Source organism: Elephas maximus, chromosome 3 (assembly GCF_024166365.1).
Source record: "Elephas maximus indicus isolate mEleMax1 chromosome 3, mEleMax1 primary haplotype, whole genome shotgun sequence".
Lineage (NCBI taxonomy): Eukaryota > Metazoa > Chordata > Mammalia > Proboscidea > Elephantidae > Elephas > Elephas maximus.
Genome location: NC_064821.1, coordinates 182,222,754 through 182,243,503, shown reverse-complemented (window position 1 = coordinate 182,243,503; position 20,750 = coordinate 182,222,754). Strand labels below are relative to the sequence as shown.

Here is a 20,750-nt window from a genome sequence, read left to right as displayed (position 1 = left end):
TCTTAAATATTTTATTATTGAAAAATACTGCCATTTGTATAATTTACCATGATAGAAGGCACAGATACTAATTTTGGAGGCTTACCAGAGTAAGCTTATATTAGCTCACTTAAAAGCTATAAATTTATTGTTATTATTTTTTTTCCAGATTTAGAGCTAAGACCTAAATCTCTTTGTTTACTCCATCAGCTTCATTAAAGCTGGGGAATATAGCCCAGTATTATCTAATGTTTATCTTTTTCAGTAGGCAGATTTGCAAACATATTCTTTTGGTCTGTGCCTGAATGTATCTTAGTCAGTTGCCTGTCTCCATATGATTGATTATAAAAGGTTGCTATTTAACCAAATGGATGTCTATAATCCAAACACACAGACATAGCAAAATGTATTTATCTAGACCTAGTTTTCTTTTACTGTTCATAAAAAACTGGTTTTAGCCTTTTGATCAGTAGAGCAGATCTTTATTCTTGAGTTTCAAAAATTGAAGAATTTATTAATGTTTTACATTGAATAATTACTTGTGAAGGTAATTAATTGTGGACCATTAATTTGAGACCACTCTATTAAAAAAAAAAAGTTTTGTTGCCATAAGGAATTGTGTATAAAATTTTTTATGCCCATTATTACAAACAGATGGCTTCACTTGCGATTTAATATGGCATGTGTACTCATAATATTCATAGTGTCTTTAAGAATTCTTTAGGGACATTTTATGTTTATAACAACTGGTTAATGCAATTCAGACATTTGTAAGATGTCATGTGAAGTTTCATTTATAACTTTGTATAACTGGAAAGAGACTTATGCGTTTTAAAATTTGTATAGTCCGGTTTTGATTTTCATGGAAATGATAATGGGTAATATAAGCAGAGGTTCCAGATTTCCTTTATGGCATAGCCCTAATTTATCTATCAAATATTTATTAAGCTGTTACAGTAGAGCACAAACGCTGCGTTTGGCTGTGTAGTGGGGGAGAGAGTCTTTTATATGAGTAGCTGTAGCCCAGTGAAGAGGACTGTGTTCCTTGCCTGCCTGTGGAGATCTCTGTGAAGTGCTGTGAGAGCCCTGAGGAGGGAGACTTGGAGGTTGCAGCTGTGCTTAGCCGGGAAGGCTAAAGAAGGCCTGATGAGGAGGTGATGTGTCCATTTTGTGGTGCGTTACACAAATGGCCCCCATTACATGAGAAGTCATGTATAACCATAACCCTGCCCCAGTGTCCTGTGGAGTCTGAGCATATGAAAAAAGGGAAGAACAGTGAAGATGGGAGGGTTCTTGGCCTGCACAGTGGTCTGCACGTCTTTTCTGAGGATCTCTTAGTGTGTGTAGACCAGAGACTGACAGCTGGGGCTCAAAGTCAGCCCACAGGTATGTTTTATTTGGCTTCATAGCATTTAAAAACTTAAAATAACTCAAAAATAGGAAGATGACACGTGAAAACCCAGTTGGAAGGCTGGGTCAACTTTCCAGCGGGGTTACTAACTAGGTAGTGCTGAAGAGCAGCTGCTCTTACTCATGTCACCTGCCTGGCCCCTGCAGGTTTGCAACCCCTTCGGTAGACCTTGGTTGACTCTACAGGCGGTCCTCAGTTAGAACGGGATCCAATGCTAAGTGTGTCTTTAAGTGGAATTTGTAGGTAAGTCGGAACGGGTGCATACGGTTCTTATTTGGCTTTACTTTAGTGCATGGTGGAAACCCTGGTGGCGTAGTAAAGAGCTACAGCTGCTAACCAGAAAGTTGGCAGTTCGAATCTACCAGGCGCTACTTGGAAACCCTATGGGGCAGTTCTACTCTGTTCTACGGGGCTGCTATGAATTGGAATCGACTCGATGGCAACGGGTTTGGTGTTTTGGTTTTTTTTTAAAAAAGTGCAAGGAAAGGCTTGAACCCTTTTCAGTGATTTGACAGCTGTAAGTGCAGTAAGTGGAGGTGGTTGTGAAGAAGAATTTGTTGCAAGTAGGGGTTGGTTCGGTTGTTTCAAAGTGAAGGCAAATTTACATAACATTAAAGGGCGAGTTGGAGTAGTTCCTAAGTCAAGTTGTCCAGAAGTTGGACGTTCATAACCTGGGGACTAACTGTAGTTGTGTGCTGGTTAAGGGTTAATGAGCCTTTATTCCGCACCCCTGCTTCCTCCGTTTTCTCTGCCTAAAAATCAACATTGACAACAGACATCAACCTGTGAAACCTGAAAAAATTCGGAGGCCATTGTTCATCATGGCCCTCACAGTTACGGATTTTCCGGTGTTTAAAGTATGTTTATCATGTTCATGGAAAGTGCTCATGTCTCCTGTTTTCTCTTACCCCTTTCTTTATTGTAGAAACAAAAAGTGTTTGTTTTCATTTCATTTCATTGTAGAGTGGCCAAGAGACAAAAGTATCTTAAGCAAAGTACCTCCACTTTAAGTAAAGTCCTCTAAACTTCTGTAGGAAACCCTGGTGGCGTAGTGGTTAAGTGCTAACCAAAGGGTGGGCAGTTCGAATCCTCCAGGCGCTCCTTGGAAACTCTATGGGGCAGTTCTACTCTGTCCTATAGGGTCGCTATGAGTTGGAATTGACTCGACGGCACTGGGTTTGGTTTGTTTTTAAACTTCTGTGTAGTCTAGATAAAATGTTCTTGCAGTGAATTGGATTTGTAAGTAGCATTTTGAGAATCTGATGTATTTTTATTTTAAGCTATTTTACTTTATCTTAACGTATGTCCAGTTAGTCTAGTACTAATAGTGAAAAGCAGTTTTATTTGTAACTTTCCTAAATTATTTCCTTAATTGTATAAAAATTATAAAATATTTTTTTTTCTTTTCTCACAAAATTCTGCCAGCGAGTTGAAAATGGTGACTTCAACTGGATTGTTCCAGGAAAATTTTTAGCATTTAGTGGACCACATCCAAAAAGCAAAATTGAAAATGGTAGGTTTTTCTTTATGTTACCATCCAAAAATTTATTTTGGTTCATCTTTAATATTCTTAATTTCCTCAGATAATTCTTTCCTTTGGTAATATTCCTCAAAGAATATCTATTTATAATTAGAAAAAAAAATTGAACAGTAGTAATTAGTGTGTTAAATATTATCGTTCCAGTGGGTGGAGTTATAATCACTGTTTTAAAACTTGAAAATTTTCAGGTTGTCATAATTAAGATGACCTCTTTGTCAGACCCAATTATCAAAGAAGAGTCTGAGAACTAAACTAATCAAACCAATAAGCAGGTTGCTGTATTCTGTTAGTGTTTCTCAGATTTATTTGGCAACAGAGTATACATCAAGATATTCTTTGGGGAGCACCATGTTGAATAATAATGTTGATGGTAATAGGTGTCATTTATTGAATACATGCTAGTTACTAATCACAGCATTATCTCATTTAATGTACACACAGCTCCATGAGATGTAGGTACTATTATCTCTATTTTACACTGGAGGAAATTGAGGCTTATTAGAAATTAGGGAATTTGCCCAAAGAGTCATAGTAATAGGCAGAACTGGTACTCCAAACCAGAGCTGGGCTCCTCAACATTGCCCTGTGCTGATACCTTATTCCATCAGAACAACTAGGAATAATTTTCTAGCTGATAGTAATTATATTTATTTATAGTACATATTTAGCTATAGGTGTATATATTCAGGAAAAAAATAATAAAAGCAAAACAAAACATAAATGTATTGAATGAAATATGGTCAGTTATGCGAGTTTTCTCATTAATATGTATTATCTATTCTTTTTTTTTTTTTTTTTCCATTTGCTAACATTCCCTAAACCCCTTGCCTTCACATTGATTCCAACTCATAGCACCCTTATAGGACAGAGTAGAATTGCCCCATAGGGTTTCCAAGGCTGTAATCTTTACAGAAACAGACTGTCACATTTTTCTTACACAGAACAATGGGTGGGTTTGAACTGCTGACCTTTCAGTTAGCAGCCAAGTGCTTAACCACTGTGCCACCATGGCCAGAAGACAAGGAATCACAGGCACCAAAGATTTAAGAATAATTTATGGAAGTAGTACATAAAATTGAAAAAATATGACCCATGCACATAAAAGCTAATTTTTTATTGTTGAGGTCCAACACCAGTCCTTAGAGGGAACATAATTTGCAACCCCTAGACTAGATTTATTCTTCTTTCATCATCATCATCATCATCAGTTATTTCTTCTAAAACTTCGTTTCATTATATATTGTTGCTCGTAAATTTAAACTTGATAATTTGCTGCAGTTTCCAAAAGCATGGTTATCATTTTATACCTCTGACATTTCTAGTTGGGAACTCTCCTTGGATCGTGGTTTTCCACTGTGGATGAATTATCCGGGTCTACAGAGTTTTTTTAGAGTTAAGCTAACAAATGGGAGACCTTTACTGTGAAGCCAGAATTAGATCTTCTCATTCATGAATTTGCTAGTGAATTTTTTGCCCTGGACATTGATTAATTAACCTCTGTCATGTAAAAAAAAAAAAAAAAAAAAAACTTTTTTTTTTTTTTTTTTTTTATGTTGTGTTGTTAGGAATAACATGTTGAATGCCTGAGGAAACTACTTTCTGACAGTTGGTCTGTCAAGACAGGATTGAATAAACCTACCTTTGGCCATTTGAACAAAATTATCTGACTCAGATCCAGAAAATCTTAGTAGGTGTATTGTTTCAATAGTGACTTTGTTGTTGGACGTACATGGGGCAAAGCAGAAGGAATTTTACCATTTGGGATTCATGTGTTTTATAAAAGTTTCTTAAAGAGAAGTAATTTTAAAAATCATTTAAAATATGTATATGTAATAACATAGTTATTTTTCAAAAAGAAGAAAACGCAGATGAACGAATAAAAAGAACATAACAATGACCTATAATTCTACCGAAGTTTACTAGTTGGTGGTGGGATTATTGGTGATTCTGATTTTCCTCTGTCTGCCTCTCTGTAGTTTTTACCTATAGACATTTTGTATCTGTGTATACACACACACATTTATATACTCTTTTTTACATAAATAGAACCATCACATAATTACTGTCTGATAGCTAGCTTTTTTTACTTAACATATCACAGGCTTCGTTCTATGGCAGTAGGTATATACCTACATTATCATTTTCTGTGATTGTATTGTATATCATTCCATTGTATGACTATGCCGTGATTTAGTTAATTTATTTTTAAATGAGCTCTAAGTTGTTTACAGTTTTTACTTTTTTAAAATTGCTGTGGTTGGCATACACATTCACGTATCTTTTTGTAGGTCTAGTTTCTTCATGAAGATAAATTCTTAGAAGTAGAATCACCAGATAAAAAGGATATATATAGCTTGTGTGATAATTCTCAATTGTAAAAATCTTAAAAAAAAGTTTTTTTTTGGACTCGCTTTGAAATATAGGGGAACAGTTATAGCTACCATTTGCTTATTTGCCAGGAATAGTGCTAAGCCTCTTTGTACACACATTGTCTACTTAATGAACAGAACCACCCTCTAGAGTAGGGGGTGGTGATTTTATGGAAGAGAAAATGGGGACTTAGAGGAATTACCTAGCTTACCCAGGTTCACGTAGCCAGCAATTGGGAAAATATGAATTCAAAAACACAGGTTGATTCCAATTTTTTTTTAAATTTTCATTTTCTTAACAAAGGAAGTACCTGTTACTGTAAAAAAATCTAAGCAATACAGATAAAGAATAAAAAGAAGTACAGACTTTTTTAAGGGGAAAGTGGCACTGAATGTGCTTATAGTGAGTACAGCATGACCAAAGTAAATGATGTCGCTGAGAAGTGCTCAAGAGAAAAGGACACCTGTACTAAAGAATTAGGCACAAATAAGAGGGCAACAACAACAAAGACCAAAAAATGAGTGTGTGATCATATATGGATCCCAAACCCTATAAGCATATAGGTATACAGGTAGGTACAGGTGTATACATAGGTAAGAACAGATTCTGTATGTACATGTAAATATAGTTATGTGTTCGCAGGCACATATATTCATGAAAGATACAACTACAGATATTCCTCAGACATAAGTAAACACCTTCTGAGGTTGCTTTTCTAGGTTTCAAAGCTTAGACCATAGTCTCATGGGACAACTCAGTCAAATGGCACAGTATACATGACAAAGTTCATGTTCTGCTGCCTAGTGAAGTGAGTGGTGTCTGGGGTCTTAAAATCTTGTGAGTGGCCACCTAAGATACAGCTATTGGTGTCACCTCGTCAGGAGCAAAAGAGTAAGAAGGTAACCAAAATCTCAGAGAAGAAACAAGCCTACAAAGCTGATCGCCTACACAAGCCAGGATCTCATCTACCCTGAGACCAGAAGAACAAGATGGTGCCCAGTTACTACCGCTGATCATTCTGACTGGGGTCACAATAGGTGGTTCTGGATAGAATGGGAGAAAAATGTAGAACAAAACTCAAGTTCTTAAAAAAGGCCAGACTAACTGGACCAGTTAAAACCAGAGGACTCCCTTAGACTATTGCCCTGAAACACTCTTTAAAACTTGGACTGAGCCTGTCTATTGAGGTCACCTTTTAGTGAAATAGTAGACCGGCACACAAAATAAAGGATATTACGCATAAGAACAGTGCTTTACTGAAATACCATCTATGTGAGACTGAAAGGTCAACGTTTACTCTGAAGCAAAGATGAGACGATATGGGGGCAGGGAAACTAGAGTACTTGAAATGGAACAACCAGAACACAATTAAAGAGAATGTTGACACATTGTGAAAAATGTAACTGATGTCATTGAACAATTTGCATGGAAGTTGTCAATTGGGAACCTAACTTGCCATGTAAACGTTCACCAAAAACACAATAAAATATTAGTTTAAAAAAAAAAAAAAGAACCACTTTTAAGATATTGACCTATATACCTTTATCTTTTTTCCCTTGCAAACATCGTGCCCATTCAACACTGAAAATAAAGTCGAAAAAGTGCCACTTACCTAATTTTTGCCTGGCCTTTATGATGTAACAGTTTCATATAAGACTGACATTGAGAAAATGTTTATAAATCCCCATTTTAAGAGCTGATTGCCACTAGAAGTTCCACTGTATTTTTTGTATAAGCCTATAACTGTAAATTAAAAAAAGCTTTTTTTGATTCCTATCTTTTAATTGTCCTTAAAAATACTGTCCCAGGTACAGGAAGTACCACTTGCTGTATATGAAAGTGTGTATTCCACCACAGGATAAAAATCACTGGTATAATCAACTAAAGATGGTTTTTGTATTTTCTAGGAAAAAGTGATCTATCCCATTGTTTTCATGTCAGTGACTTTTATTTTGGAAAATTCCAGCATCATTTTGTGACTTACAGAAATAGGTTCATGCTGTCTTGATGCCAAGCTGCTTTCAAGAAATATTGTGCAGCTGATCTTGTTTGGGATGAAGTTGTTCCCTGGCTTTGACAGGAAGCTGCCTTTGGTTGTTTGGGTTTCTCAGCATCCCCCACATTCAGTCCTAAGGCTTCGTTAGCTTCTGCTCGCTTTGAGTTTTGTGGCCCTCTTGTGCAGGGTGGGTCTGCCAGCATTCTGTCCCCCTGGGGCCTCACCCACAGACCCTAAGCTGCCCTGGTGATGGGCTCGGAAGGTCTGGCACAGGGGAAGCTGCTGTGCAGTTCAGTGGTTCAGGAAGAGGCTGGGAGTCCCCGCCCCAGGGACTTACCTCGCACATACTGTGCCTTTAGCTGGTAAACTGCTGGGGTGTAAGTCACCTTCATCTTGTTCCCTGACCATTCCTTGAATTTTTTTTTTTTTTAAGTGTTTTATTGTGCTTTAGGTGAAGGTTTACAGAGCAAACTAGTTTCTCATTCAAACATTTATATATAGATTATTTTGTGACATTGGTTGCACCTCCTCCAATATGCCAGCATTCTCTCCCTTTCCAGCCTGTACCCCTGTTCCCATTCATCCAGTGTTCTGTCCCTTCCTGCCTTCTCTTTTTGCTTTTGGGCAGGTGTTGCCCATTGGTCTCATATACTTGATTGATGTAAGAAGCACATTCCTTATGTGTGTTGTTTGTTTTATAGGCCTGTCTAATCTTTGGCTGAGAGATGAACTTTGGGAATGGCTTCAGTTCTGAGTTAGCAGGGTGTCTGGGGGCTATAGCCTTGGGGGTTTCCCTAGTCTCTGTCAGACCAGTAAGTCTGGTCATTTTGGTGAATTTGAATTTTATTCCATATTTTTTTCTTGCTCTGTCCAGGACTGTCTGTCGTGATCCCTGTCAGAGCGGTTGGTGGTGGTAGCAGGGCACCATCTGGTTCTTCTGGGCTCAGGCTGGTGGAGGCTGTGGTCCTGTGGTCCATTAGTCCTTTGGACTAATATTTTTTTTGTTTCTTTGCTTTTCTTCATTTTCCTTTGCTCCAGACAGGTTAGGACCCATAGATGTATCCTAAATGGGCTCTTACAAGCTTTTAAGACCCCAGATACTACTCACTGAAGTAGGATGTAGAACATTTTCTTTATGAACTATGAAATGCTAATTGACCTTGATGTCCCTCGAAACCACAGTCCCCAGCCCTCAGCCCCACTAACTCTGTCCCTCAAGGTGTTTGGATGTGTCTAGGAAGCTTCCATGACTGCCTTGGTCAAGTCGTGCTGACCTCTCCTTTATTGTGTATTGTGTTTCCCTTCACCAAAGTTACCACTTATCTGTTATCTAGTGAGTGATTTCCCCTCCCAACCCCTCCTTTCCCTTATAACCATCAAAGATTGTTTGTGTGTAAACCTTTTCTTGAGTTTTTAAAATAGCGTGTCATATATTTGCCCTTTTGTGGTTGACTTATTTCACTCAGCATAATGCCCTCCAGATTCATCCATGTTGTGAGATGTTTCACGGATTCATCATTGTATGTTTTTTTTTTTTTTACTTTAAAAATAATTTCGTGATGGAATTTATGAACCTGATCTAATTACAGTGAAATCTTGCTACCCCCCCCCCCCATCGCCTTTTTCCCCAAGTTGAGAAACTCAGTGTTTCCGGAGGAACCGTGGAAGTCATTTTAGGGGTTTGTTAGTGGACAAGCTAAGACTTCTAAGGAATTAATCAAATAGCTGTTGCTAGGGTGTAGCAAAAGGAAGCTCTAAAAAGTTGAGACCTGGGCAGAATGCATTATAAAAGTCTTAAATGTGTTTTTGTGTCAACAGAGAGCAAGTAGGCGTTTCTTTCAGCAGTTTGATTCGCGTCGTAGGAGTATGGGGAAGAGAAGAGCCCTACTCTTTTTTTGTTAAATAATTTTGAATCGATGAATGATACAGCAGTAGAATGAAACATTTTGGGTTTCAAATTTTCTGAAAAACACATTTTAAAGTGGTAATGCCATTCTGGAAACCCTGGTGGTGTAATGGTTAAGTGCTACGGCTGCTAACCAAGAGGTCTGCAGTTCAAATCCGCCAGGCTCTCTTTGGAAACTCTATGGGGCAGTTCTACTCTGTCCTATAGGGTCACTATGAGTCGGAATTGACTCAACGGCAGTGGGTTTGGTTTTCTGGTTTGAATGCCATTCTCACCTCTATTAAAAAACCAAACCAAACCAAAAAAACACCACCGGAGAAGGATAGCTTGAGACAGAGAATCCCAACAATTTGATGCATCAGCCTGTTCATTTAATGAGCGAAGCCCGTACAAAGAGCCGGGCAGGTTGAAGCCTGGCCTTATCCCTTCCTGGTTGTATGACTTGGTGGGTTCTTCAGTTTCTCTGAGCTGCTATTTCCTCATATAGCAAATGGGGAGAATATGGTTCATACTGTGGGCACCTAGTGAGGATTAGAGAGAACACGTGTAAAGTGGTTTACACAGCATGTGCTCATTACTAGTTGCTGTCGAGTCGACTCTGATGCATGGTGACCCCATGTACGTCAGAGGAGAACTGTGGTCCACAGGATTTTTCAGAAGTAGCTCCTTAGGCCTTTCTTCAGAGGTGCTTCTGGGAGGACTCAAACCTCCAGCCTTTTGGTTAGCAGCTGAGCACTTAACCATTTGAGCCACCTAGGGACTGCCTCAGTTAGCAGATGAGAACGTTAATTTGTTTGCACTACCCACGGATGTTCAAACATTTTTTAAGATTTTTAAGGAATTAATCATAAAAGAGCCATTGCAAGGCTGTAGCAAAAGGAAGCCCTAAAATCGTGGGACCTGGGCAGAATGTATTAAAAGAGGAGAGAGAGAGAGAGACAGAGAGAGAGACAGAGAGAGAGAGAGAGAGAGAGACAGAGAGAGAGTGTGTGAGAGTGTGTGTGTGAGAGTGTGTGTGTGAGAGAGTGTGTGTGAGAGAGTGTGTGTGTGTGTGAGTGTGTGTGTGAGAGAGTGTGTGTGAGAGAGTGTGTGTGTGAGAGTGTGTGTGTGAGAGAGAGTGTGTGTGTGAGAGAGAGTGTGTGTGTGTGTGTACAGAGAGCAAGTAGGCCTTTCAGCAGTCTTGATTCACATTGTAGGAGTGTGAAGAGGAGAACCATACTCTTTTTTTGTTAAACAGTAAATTCTTATTTATTAGGGACAAGTGTATCAGGAATTCTAGGTGCTTATTCGATAGCAGATACTATGATAACATTGTTACCATTTATGTGTCCAATAAACATATTTCTTCCCACATTTACCTGCCCATTTTGCAGTTTTTACCTCTAATAATGACTGCGAGAACTAGTCATTTGATTCTGGTGTTCTTCAGTTTCCTCAGCTTTAAAAAAATGAGGGACTGGGATGGGATGAAATATAAGATCTCTTTCAGTTCTGAAAATCTGTTTCTGGCCTTCATCAGCTCCACTCCTGCGTGCCTCCAGTCTGCTTGTGCTTTTTTGACACAAGCGCTCCATCTAGTGGTCAGATGGCATAAGGGCAGGATGAATGTTCTTTCCACTCCGTGACTGCTCTGGGATTTCCCGAGAGCGCATGGCGAAAACTAGCCTCCCATCCCAAGCACCCAGATACACTGATGGCACTCACAGTTGTTCAGAGGCCATAGGATCTTTTAGTTGTTGGCTATAACTAATTTTAAACACTTTGGAGCATTTCTGAAAAACCTGCTCACCAACTGTAGGAAGTGCATAGGAAGCTTTGGGAACCCATTACGTTCATCAGGCTCTTTATCTCATATAATGTGCATACAAGGTTCCCTTATTTGGATGCCTAACAAATAAGAACTAAGTTGGGTCTTACATGAAGTCAGCCTCAGCACAAGTCCTGAAATCTGACTGCCAGCCTTTAAATCCTGGCTCTACCTCTTACTAGCCATGTGTGCACAGGGCAGTTGACTTTTCCAAGCATCAGTAATTGGGTAATTGTAAGATTTAATGAGATATTCCACATAAATCACTTCGCATACTGCCTGGCACATAGTAAGCGCTCAGTAAATGCTAAAAAACTTAGATGCTATATTTATTACCATTAATATTCTTATTCAGTATCTTATTGCTGTATTTGGACAGTTCTGTCCAGGGTTCTTTTCTCAAAGATACTCATTGTTTTTCTTAATAGTCTGATTAGGTATATTATCTATAATGCCATTTACTCCTGATAGAAATTCATATGTGAAAAGAGCTGTTCTTATGGACTTGGGGTGGGGAAGGAGATAGACACTAAATCGACCATTTGCATACTGGGTGAAGGTGTCGTCATGGAGGTGCAAGATATGGTAGGAACCCAGAGGGTCCTTCTTCCTCCCATTCCATTTATCTGACCATTTTGCAGTTTTTACCTTTAATAACGACTGGGTAGACTAGTTATTTGATTCCGCTAGAAAAGCTCTTACTAAGTCAAACCACAGTCCTTTTTTACCTTTAGGCTGTGTCTTAGTTTCCTAGTGCTGTTATAACAGAAATACCGCAAGTGGATGGCTTTAACAAACAGAAACTTATTTTCTCACAGTTTAGGAGGCTAGAAGTCCAAATTCAGAGTGTTGGCTCTTGGGAAGGCTTTCTCTTTCCGTTGACTCCGGAGGAAGGTCCTTGTGTCTTCAGCTTCTGCTTCCTGGTTCCTTGGAGATCTCCATGTGTCTTGGCATCTATCTTATCCCATCTCTGCTTCTCTTGCTTGCTTGTTTAATCCTCTTTATATCTCAAAAGAGATTGACGCAAGACACACCTTACACTAATCCTGCCTCATTAAAATATAAAGACAACCCATTCCCAAATGGAATTATAACCACAGGCATACAGGTTAGGAATTACAACACATATTTTTTGGGGACACAATTCAATCCATAGCAGGCTGTAAATCTGTTGTTGGGAAGTAATTTAAGCAAATAAACCAACTAGGAAAACATATTTGATTTTTCCAAGTTGGAAAGCATTTGTTTTCTCTAAAGGTGTGTATATAAGTTACTGTTTCTATGCAAAAGATTATAAATAAAATCTGTGTTACTTGCTTGCTCAAAAGCAGCATGGTCTACGAAAATAACATTTATCTGGACTGTGGGCTAGTTAGGCCTGCATTCTAGTTCTGCCCCCATTCTTTCGATGACCTTGGACAAGTGTGTCAGTTAGGGTGTTTGTTTGCAGGCAGCAGAACTAACTCTTGTAAATTAAACCAAAAAGGCATTTATTGAAGTAAGCCGGACAGCTCACAGACTCCCAGGGAAGACAAGAACTAGGTTTAGGAAACGAGCTGGATCCAAGGGAGAAACTGTATCGGCAGGGTCCAGATAGGAAAATGGAAACCACATCAGGTATTAGAACAGAGATAATTTAATACAAGAAATTTGTCACAAAGAAGGCTAAACAGTAAAAAGGCAACATTGAAGAAACCAGAACATCATGCAGGCAACAGCTCTTGCCTTTAAGATTGGGAAACAAAAGAGAAGAGGTGAGATTATCGGAACCTGGGGCTCTGAGTAGAAGCCAGAGGGCTGGTGCTGGAATCTTCGAAAGGAACACCAGCAGCTTGTGTTTGGATTTGGGGGCTGAGGAGTGGAGACCACGAGGCTGTGCTCCAGCCTCTGAAGTGAGTACAGCTGGTTGGGGCTGGGCGGGCTGAACTAAGCTGGAAGCTCTGGCTGCTCCTATCTCTGCTGCTGAAGTGATGTTGGCAGGAGAACAGAAAGAAGTCGCTCCTCTGACCTTCAGCTGCCTGAAGTGCCTCCATTTTCAGAACTAACAGGAAGCCAGCTGGAAAGGTAGTCTGGGCACTGTTAATATATGGACCCCAGCCACAGCATCACAGAGCAGGTTAACAGAGGATTGACTTGGAGCTAGAGCTAAGAGAAAAGAGGAAATGACTAGCTAAGCAGGATCAGAGGCAGCAGGAAATAGAGCCAAAGGCACGGTGCAGGAACTGTCTGGTAGACTTTGCTGGCTGTTGCTATCGCCGCTCATGGAGTCTGCCACCATGAATGAATTTTAAACAAGAGCAGCTACCTTGGTATTCAGTCAATCAGGGAACGCTGAATGGTTTCCAGGTGTGGAAATTAGTGTGCTGAGAAATCAGTCCTCTTGACGCTTGGGGCCTGGGCTGATTGGGCAAAGTCTAGGTCATGTGTGTGTAATCCTGATAACTTTGTAGCTCCCGTCAATAGTCACACGATGATGGATCCTCCCCAAACAGAATGGGGTTTAGAGTTGAGCATTTGTTCTCTCCCCAAAAGAAAACTGTCCACAAAAATATTATTCAACCTCTTTTAGTTTCTCAGTCTGTTAAATGGGGCTAGCCAACTTGAGTTTAAGAGATTGTTTTAGTGATTAAAAGAGAAATTATATGTAATTCTCACGAGCACATACACCACTTGCTGTCCTGTCAATTCTGATTCAGTGGCAACCCCACGTGTGTCAGTAAAACGGTGCCCCGTAGGGTTTCAGTGGTTGATTTTTCAGAAGTACATCTCCAGGCCTTTCTCGTGAGGTGGATTCAAATATCCAATCTTGGTTAGGAGCTGAGTACTTAACAGTTTGCACCACTCAGGGACTTCAATTAAAGACATAATCTGTGCTTAATAATCATTAATCTCCCTTGTGGGGGGATTGTACTATCGACTAAAACTATACATCTGGTAAAAAGGTTTTAACTGTAGTTGAAACTTATTTGTCCAATGGAGAACAATGCTCAAGGTGGAGCAGAAAGCACAAAGACTCATTGTAGGCCTTCTGTGCACACTTGAATGTTTCAAGAATGCCTTTGTTTTGGGGATGGAAACCACCTAAATGTCCAACAGTAAACGAATGGATAAACAACTCAGTAAATACATACAATGGAGTATTACTCCACCATAAGGAGAACTGAAGTCCTGATACATGCTACAGCACGGATGAACCTTGAAAACGACATCATGCCGAGTGAAATGTCGGTCACAAACGGACAAATGATGTTATGATTCCACTTAAATGAAATAGCTACAATAGGCAAGTGTATACAGACCTAAAGTTATTGGTGGTTTCCAGGGAGGGGAAAAGCGGGACTTGTGGCTTAGGAGACACTGGGCTTCTATTAAGGGTAATGGAAAAATTTAGAAATGGATAATGGCCACAGTTACATAACATGATGAACATGATGTTACTAAATCATACATATGAAAAATATTGAAACGGCAAATATTTTGTTACATACCTATTTACCACACACACACACACACAAAAAGCCTTCATTTTGAGGGTGGGAGGAGTATGCCCCCAGAATTTGAATCTTGAAGTTTTGAACTTTAATGAGCTGCTTCCAATACTTAGCAAAAGGGAAGTTTTTTTCCCATCTCGTCTGGTGTTTACGGCTCTTCAGACAGCTGCTTTTAGGAGTGCTCTGTGACCTCTTATTCTCTAAGGAAAGCTCTTTTCTCCTAAGCTCTGTGGAGATTTAGAAACCTTTTTGTTCGGGTGTCTGGGTTATGTAAGATGACGTGCGTGTACTGTGCTTACTGCTCGTTTTTTCCTTTAGGCTACCCTCTTCACGCCCCTGAAGCCTACTTTCCTTATTTCAAAAAGCATAATGTGACTGCGGTCGTGAGGCTGAATAAGAAGATTTACGAGGCAAAGCGCTTCACGGATGCTGGCTTCGAGCACTATGACCTCTTCTTCATAGACGGCAGCACGCCGAGCGATAACATCGTGCGGCGGTTCCTGAACATCTGTGAAAACACGGACGGCGCCATCGCGGTCCACTGCAAAGGTGCGTGGGCGGCCCACCGAGGCCTCACCTTCGTCTCTCTTTCTGAAAGAGGGTGAGCCAAATGTAGCCAAGTAATACAAAAAAAAGCCACTTGGTGCCTTAGGTTTTTTTATTTCAGAAAATTGAAGCACAGAACCCTTTCAAAAACCTTTCCTTAAAGAAAGGATAGCTTGAATGTGGACAAAGGATGGTAGCCCGTGGCTTGCTTGGCCAGGAGGTTTCTTCTGACCTCACCAAGCCCCACCACGTGCAGGAAAACAATAGCAACAGTGTTCTCAGGCTGGCAGAAACACCTTTAAATAGTAAAACTGTCAAGGACTGAGGACTCTTGGTCCTTCTTTCTCTCTTAATTTCAGAATTCCCCATCTCCTTTATATTCGCTTCCTTCCACCCCATCTGATATTTATACCAATCAGCTGTTGAGTTGACTGTGACTCATGGCGACTCATGTGTGTCAGAGTAGAGCTGTGCTCCATAGGGTTTTCAGTGGTTGACTTTTCAGAAATAGATCACCAGGCTTTTCTTCCGGGGAGCTCTGGATAGATTCAAATCTCCAACCTTTCGGTTAGCAGCCAAGCATGTTAACTGCACCACCCAGGGGCTGTACCTGATGTTTAGCACTCCCATTTTCTGATCCAGCTCTGTGGACCCTCCTCTCACCATCTGCTCCTCCCCTACCCTATTAGTCTTTTGCACCTGGGAACAAAGTGTCTTCCTGCCCACTGCTAGGGGACTGCAGCGCACTGGGTTAATCAGATGGCTTACTTGCCGCTAGTGTGTCACTGCCACTTAGAACTGCAAGACTTGGTGAGGTAAACGTGAATCTCTGCTGCTTGGAAACTTTGAGGCCAGGTTGTTCAGATTATAGGAACAGTTGCCAGATTTAGCAAATAAAAATACAAGATACCCAGTTCAATTTGCATTTTAGGTAAGTAATGGTTTTTTCTTCTGTATTTTATCTAGCAACCCTATGTTAGTCTGTTTAGAAAATCTAAGAAGGCATTTGCTCTCAGCTCAGTTGTTAAACTCTAAGGAGGTTGAAATTCCATTTTCAATTTTCCTTTATGGCAGGTTTTGCTGGGGTCTTTGATTTCAGTGATGAGAGATCACTTTCTCCTCTGATGGATGGAGCTTCCAGTTCCTCACGTGCAGTTTTTCATAATGCCGCTGGGTGGTGCTGTCCTCGTGGTTTTGTTTCTGGGAACCCCCTTCTGTAGTGTTTAATGCTAATTGCCTAGTAGGTGTTGGGGATTGTACCGTTCTTTTCATGTGCGGAGTGCTGCTGGAACTGACTTATTCAGACGAGCTTGGCTTTGGTTCTGACAGAAATTAAAATACCATTTTGTAGGCCCTTGTTTCTATGTTTAAGATGTGAGTAGGTGGAGGTACTTTGCTGAATATGTGAGCAACTCAGGGAAACTTCATTTTTTGCCCGAGAGATGGAAATGAGCAGCACGCGGCCCGACTTCGATGAGGGCTCCTTAAGGCAGGCTTTACCCCATTCTGACAGGGCCACCTCCTTCTCCCTCCCTGTTTCCTAGCGGTATGGGGCCTTCATTGTTCGGGACTCACAATCTCTGTCCATGGGTGGGCTCATGTTAGGAAGGTGTCTCTTGTTCACTTATCATAGGTGCTGCTATTCAGGTTCTAATCAGGTCACAGTGTGGGGGAGGGGGGGAGTGAGCTGGCTTGTCCCAGGTGTAATTCATTGGCACCCTCAGTTTGCCTTTCCATCTCATTTTGTCAAAGATTGCCCGGGTCCAAGATAAAGCCTGAATTCCAAATATTTCAAGTATCAGTGGAGCTTAAGAGCGAAGGTGAATGTGGCAGCTACCAACGTTTTGTATTCCTACTCCCTCTTTCAAAGTTTGGTTTTCTGTCATAAAAATCAGTATTTGTACTGGGATTAATTTACCTTATTAGTTAGTTTTATGATTGCCAAATCATACAGTTTATCACCTGAGTGTCATGTCTTGGCTTGACAAATTCCAGGGAGAGAGGTGCCAAGCTTACATTAAAACTCACCATCTTTCTTGATAGTATTCATCACCTAAGAAACGTTGTGAAAATGAAACTTTCTGATGTCAGGCATTCTTGTTACAGGTATTCTCTGTATTATATCCTTAACCTGTGAATGTTGACATTTAAAAAATACATTGTAGAGGTTTTTATATTCTTAATTCAAATCAGAGCCTATAGCATTGAGGTCAGTTCTTGTACAGGCAGGTCACATTTAGCTATAGTGACATCTTTATGAAAGTATTATTTCATTTGCTTCCACTTGTACACACAGGTAGGATTTCTTTATAAGGATTACAACTTCGATTTAATTACAGCTATATTGCTTTTAATAGCATAGTTATCTCCCGTAGGCCTGTTAATTATTTTGACATCTGCCCTGATTAAGTCAGCTTAATTTTCTGGTAATTCAAGCAGGCACTGAACACTTTAATTGAACTAAGAGGAAGAGGAAGAGAGAATCTTATCCTATGTCAAATGAACTTTGTTAGCTGCTGGAAAAAGAATGAATAATTGATACCACCACAGAAAGTATTATATACAGAGACAATTTAGGAACTAATTCACTGGGAATTTGTGAAATCTTACAACCATTTGATAGCGGCACCTCACCTTGTGGTTGATAAAAGGGAGGGCCATGAATTCTTGAAATTTTCTAGCACAAGTGGTAATGATTAAGAAAACGGGAACTGTGATGTTTCAGTGTGTGATTATTGATGTCCATAGGGATTTCAGAAAACACCTGCAACTATAAAGCAATCGTTGTTTGAGTTAGTGTAAGTAGAATACTTCTCAACAACTTGTGCTGTGCCACGGAGCCCTTTAATTACGACTACTTTAAATTTTTAAAAAGTTTTTATAGAAACTTAGTGAAATGTTCCTGTTCTGTTCAATTGTGGTAAGAGCTCCTAACTATTGGGTGCTAAGTATGTTCTTTTTATAGACCTAAATTACAGACTCTGTAAAGAGGTTAATTTCTGTTAAAAGGGGGAAGTGACGTTTGTGTCAGAGAAATTTGAAAATTTTTCTGCACCGCCTTTTTTGGTTGTGAGTGCGTGTCACCAGGAGCCTAGCAGAGGGAACCAGCCCCTTGCACACGGAGGAGAACAGGGAGAGTTACTAGTATTTTCTTCCATAAAGACGCCCTCTTCTCTCCAGACAGAGACCCAAATCGGTGACTCGAAGGAAGAGGGGCTCTGGAAACCAACTGGCCGTGGTTCCTGCTCTTTGCCCTCCATCTGTGTTTTAGCTACATGGTTACCTGTAGTCTTGTGGGATATCTGGGGAGAAACAGAAAGTTAGATTATTCTTAACTCTTAGAAATAAAGGCAGAGGGCCACTGAGATCAAGACTAAGCTTCACTATGTTCCAAAGACCATTGATATATGCTGTGGTAGAAAAGGTACTTCATATGAAAACAGGATACACACACACACACACGTACACACACACACACATGCATGCGTGCACATGCACACGCATCTCATCTAATTAAACAGTGTTATGTATCATTTTTAAAAAGAAAGAGTTGATGGAAAAGGAATGCCAGGCACTTGGAGCATGTGAATACACCATCTGCATTCTCAGCCCCAGGGGATATTAACACCCTCCCAATTGTGCGTGCGTGCGTGCGTGCGTGTGTGTATAACCCACAGATATACCTGTACATAAATGCATATACAGTGTATTTGTGGCATTACAATTTCATGAGGGAGATGATTAGGGAAAAAAAGTCTAAAAGAGGCTCCTGGGGGGAGGCAATAATGAAAAAAAAAGGTTGAGAAACATTAATTTAGAGAATTACCTTGCTCACATTGTAACATTCCTGAAAATTATGAGGCGTCTTAAAATTGATAGCATGTCGTCATTTTATTGGCAGCATTTTTTCCCTCTTACCAAAAAACCCAGTGCTTTCCAGTCGATTCCGACTCATGGCAACCCTATAGGACAGAGTAGAACTGCCCCACAGAGTTTCCAAGGAGCTCCTGGCAGATTTAAACTGCCAACTCTTTGGTTAGCAGACGTAGCACTTAACCACTATGCCACCAGGGTTTCCTTGTCCCTCTTAGTGGAGCTTAACTAATGGTGTGTATTACAACTGATGGTGTCTCAGATATGCTGAACTATTGTGTATTCCAAGTACTGGGGAGATTTGAGAAGATTCTCTTTACTATTTGACCAGGAAAAGCTGATAAAAGGAGAAGCCCTCCAAAAAACAGAGGACTCTTAAACATATAACAAAAAACCCAAAGCCATCAAGTTTTCTCTTCTCCTTTTCTAACTAAACGAAATCGACATTGTACCAGTTTCTCAGGCCAGATCTTTAACTTTCCTTGTGACACAGTCAAGTTCGAATCCACCGGCCGCTCTCCGTGGGCAGTTCTACTCTGTCCTACGGGGTCGCTATGAGTCGGAATCAAAGTGTATTTCTGATTCAGCCCTTCCTTTCCATTACTGCTGACCACTGTCCTACCTGTCGGCACCGCTGCTCTCCTGCCCCAGCCTGCCAGTCCGTCTCTCCAGTTCTGACTCTTACCTTTCTTTCTGCCCACTACACTGTGGCCAGATCCATCTGCTCTTATCATATCATTTTCTTGCCCCAAAACACACAGCAGCCTCATTTTTGCCCTTTTCATTGCTTGAAGAAAAAACACAGATTTTTACGTGACAGTAGTTGTATGTTTATTAGCTGTTGATCACATCACGAATTCGGTAATGCTTTTTAAACGAATGGGCTTTATTCATCAAAGCATCAGCTGCATATATTTGAGAAGTAATAATACACATATGTAGGAGACATGATTTTAACAATAACTTGGTAGCCCTAGTGGTGAAGTGATTAAGAGCTCGGCTGCTAACCAAAGGGTTGACAGTTCAAATCCACCAGCCACTCCTTGGAAACCCTATGAGGCAGTTCTCTTCTGTCCTATAGGGTCACTATGAGTTAGAATTGACTTGATGGCATCTAACAACAACAGCAACAGTAACTTGACAGCCCTCAGAGTCTTTGGCCCACAGATTGGTAACCCAAGTACATATTCCTCCACTTGACTTGGGGGCCTTGTTAATCTGGCCCCTCCATACCAATCCGATCTTATTTTCTAACTGACACACTTGTTTTACAGACCAGCCAGGCTTTTACTTATCTTATCCATCTGCCCAAAATGTTTTGTGACCTTCTTACTCTTTGTTGTTGTTGTTGTTAGCTGTCATTGAGCTGGCCCCAACTCAGGGCGACTCTATGTACAACTGAATGAAATGCCACCCAGTCCTGCTCCATCCCCATGGCGGGTTGCTAATCACATGGTTGTGATCCATAAGGCTTTCACTGGATGATTTTTGGTAGTAGAACACCGATCTTTCTTTTTAGTTCATCTTAGTCTGGAAGCTATTTTGAAACCTGTTCAGTGTCATAGCGATATGCAAGGCTCCAGTGATGGACAGGTGGTGGCTGTGCGTCAGGTGCATTGGCTGGGAATCAGACCTGGGTCTCTTGCGAGGACTGTGATAATTCTACCACTGAACCACGACTGCCTCCATCTCCTACTCTTTAGAGCCTGCTAATGTCCATTGCCATCCGTGACATACTCTTTGAAGACATCAGTTCATGTTCCCTCATCTTTTCTCTGAATGTATAGTTTCAGTTTCAAGTTAATTTCTTTGCGTATTGCTTTCTGATTAA

The 20,750-nt window shown here is 40.4% G+C and overlaps 1 protein-coding gene across 4 annotated transcripts in view; it reads left to right on the top strand.

Annotated features, from left to right (window-relative positions):
- CDC14A (cell division cycle 14A) overlaps window positions 1–20,750 on the top strand; it is a 187,008-nt gene that overhangs the window by 106,742 nt on the left and 59,516 nt on the right. For all 4 annotated transcript variants that reach the window (XM_049880249.1, XM_049880250.1, XM_049880248.1 and 1 more), the window contains 2 exons: window positions 2,816–2,903; window positions 14,819–15,049. In XM_049880249.1, coding sequence (XP_049736206.1) covers window positions 2,816–2,903; window positions 14,819–15,049 — 319 coding nt within the window. The remainder of the gene's footprint in view (window positions 1–2,815; window positions 2,904–14,818; window positions 15,050–20,750) is intronic.